The sequence below is a fragment of the Olea europaea genome, unplaced genomic scaffold (assembly GCF_002742605.1).
Source record: "Olea europaea var. sylvestris unplaced genomic scaffold, O_europaea_v1 scaffold20350, whole genome shotgun sequence".
Taxonomy (NCBI): Eukaryota; Viridiplantae; Streptophyta; class Magnoliopsida; order Lamiales; family Oleaceae; genus Olea; species Olea europaea.
This window is the reverse complement of record NW_019238251.1, coordinates 1-1935: the sequence shown is the minus strand read 5'-3', so window position 1 is coordinate 1935 and position 1935 is coordinate 1. Positions and strand designations below refer to the sequence as shown.

Genomic DNA, 1935 nt, shown 5'->3' with positions numbered 1-1935 from the left:
ACCAAAACGAAAGTCTATACCTATTTCTCCTAGTTCTAGTTGTGCTTCTAGTCCCGCCACTACTTCTAGCCAAGCACTCGAGTTGTTAAACTGCACAAAGAAGTCTTGGGCTTAATTCAACGTGGATGATCTTGTATCTGATCCGGGGAAATGCCCCCCTATCGAGTCATATGATCATAATATTAGAGATGATGTTAGGATGACATATTTGGAAAAAAGTCCTTGTCAACCACATAGACATGACTTTCCAAGAAGATGGATAGGAAATGATAATATGTGTTTCCGAAAAGAATGGTTTTCTGAATTTTATTGATTGGAGTACAGTATAGAAAATGATGCAGCTTATTGTTTGCATTGTTACTTGTTCAAACCTGATAAAGGGGGTTAAGGGGGTGGACATATATTCACTAAGATTGACTTTAGGGATTGGAAGCACAAGAATATATTGAAAGACCATGTCGGGCTCATTGATAGTGCTTATAATCAAGCTTTTGCAAAGTGTACTAATTTGATGAATCAAAAGCAAAGTATCTCCTATGTTATTTCTAGCCAAAGTACTAGTCAACAAAAAAATTATAGGATAAGGTTGACTGTGGTGCTAGACTGTACTAGATTCCTCTTGATACAAGGATTGCCATCTCATGGTCATGACGAATCCAAAGAGTCTCTTAATAAAGAGAATCTAATTGAGCTACTAAATTGGTATGCATCTCGTCGTAAGAAAATTAATGAAATACTATTTAGTAATGCTCCTAAAAATGACCAAATGACTTCACCAAGCATCCGTAAAGATTTGATTAATTATTGTGCTATAGAGACGACAAGGTCTATGATCAATGAGATGGGTAATTCTTTGTTTTCAATTTTGGTTGATGAGTCTCGTGATAATTATATAAAAGAACAAATGGCAGTTGTTTTGAGGTTTGTTGACAAAAGTGGGCAAGTAAAGGAGCATTTGTTGGGCATTTCCCACATCGCTGATACTTGTGCCCAATCACTAAAGGATGTTATTGATGCAATGTTTTCTACACATGGGTTGAGCATATCTAGCCTGAGAGGTCAAGGTTACGATGGAGCAAGCAATATGTCAGGTGAGTTCAATGGCTTAAAAGCTTTAATTTTAAGAGAGAACCCTTGTGCTATGTATGTTCATTGCTTTGCTCACCAGCTTCAGTTGGCAGTTGTTTCTATGGCACACAGGAATGTTATGCTTAGTGATTTATTTAACATGTTTGCTATTATTGTGAATTTGGTCGGTGCATCATGTAAACGTGTAGATGCTCTTCGAATAAGTTATCATTCTAAAATTCTGGAGAGACTCAATATTGAGGAACTTTCTGGTGGAACTAGTTAGCTTCAAGAAATGAGTTTGACACACCCAAGTGATACTAGATGGGGCTCACATCTAAAGACAATTACTCGCTTTATTAGTATGTTTAATGCGATCATAAATGTTCTTGAGAATATATCAGAAGACGACATAAGTTTAGAGCTAAAATCAATGGCCATAAGACAGATGGACACTATGCAAGATTTTCAATTAGTGTTCAGTCTCTATTTTATGTTTGAAATTCTTGCAATTACATACGACCTTTCACTAGCCTTACAGAAAAAGGATCGGGATATTCAGAATGCTACGAGGTTATTGAAGTTGTGTAAGTACGCATTGCAGAACATGAGAGACAATGGTTGTGATACTTTGTTGAGTAAGGTAATTGAATTTTGTGTTGATAGACATATTTCAGTGCCCAATATGGATGATATTGTAGTATTGAAAGGTTGACCTAGGCGTGCAACTCAGCAAGTGACTTATTATCATCGCTTTTATGTTGATTTGTATTGTTATGTGATAGATTCAATCCTACAAGAGTTGAATGATCGTTTTCCAGAAACAACTACTGAGCTTTTTACTTGCATTTTGTGTTTAAGTCCAAG

At 36.2% G+C, this 1935-nt stretch overlaps 2 protein-coding genes across 2 annotated transcripts; both read left to right on the top strand.

The window, feature by feature from the left end:
* The first annotated feature begins 511 nt into the window (after positions 1-511).
* On the top strand, positions 512-1354 carry LOC111379791 (zinc finger MYM-type protein 1-like). Its single transcript, XM_023003231.1, has one exon. It carries the CDS (start codon positions 512-514, stop codon positions 1352-1354), a length of 843 nt encoding a protein of 280 aa, XP_022858999.1.
* Positions 1355-1363: 9 nt separating this feature from the next.
* LOC111379792 lies at positions 1364-1922 on the top strand (the record flags this gene model as incomplete). The annotated part of the gene is made up of 2 exons (XM_023003232.1): positions 1364-1778; positions 1854-1922. Coding segments are annotated over exons 1-2 (484 nt in total), but the record flags the coding sequence as incomplete, so codon positions are not given.
* Between the last annotated feature and the right edge of the window lie 13 nt (positions 1923-1935).

Coding starts and splice junctions, on each gene's coding strand:
- LOC111379791 (XM_023003231.1), top strand. CDS start 512: ATGAATCAAAAGCAAAGTATCTCCTATGTTATTTCTAGCCAAAGTACT.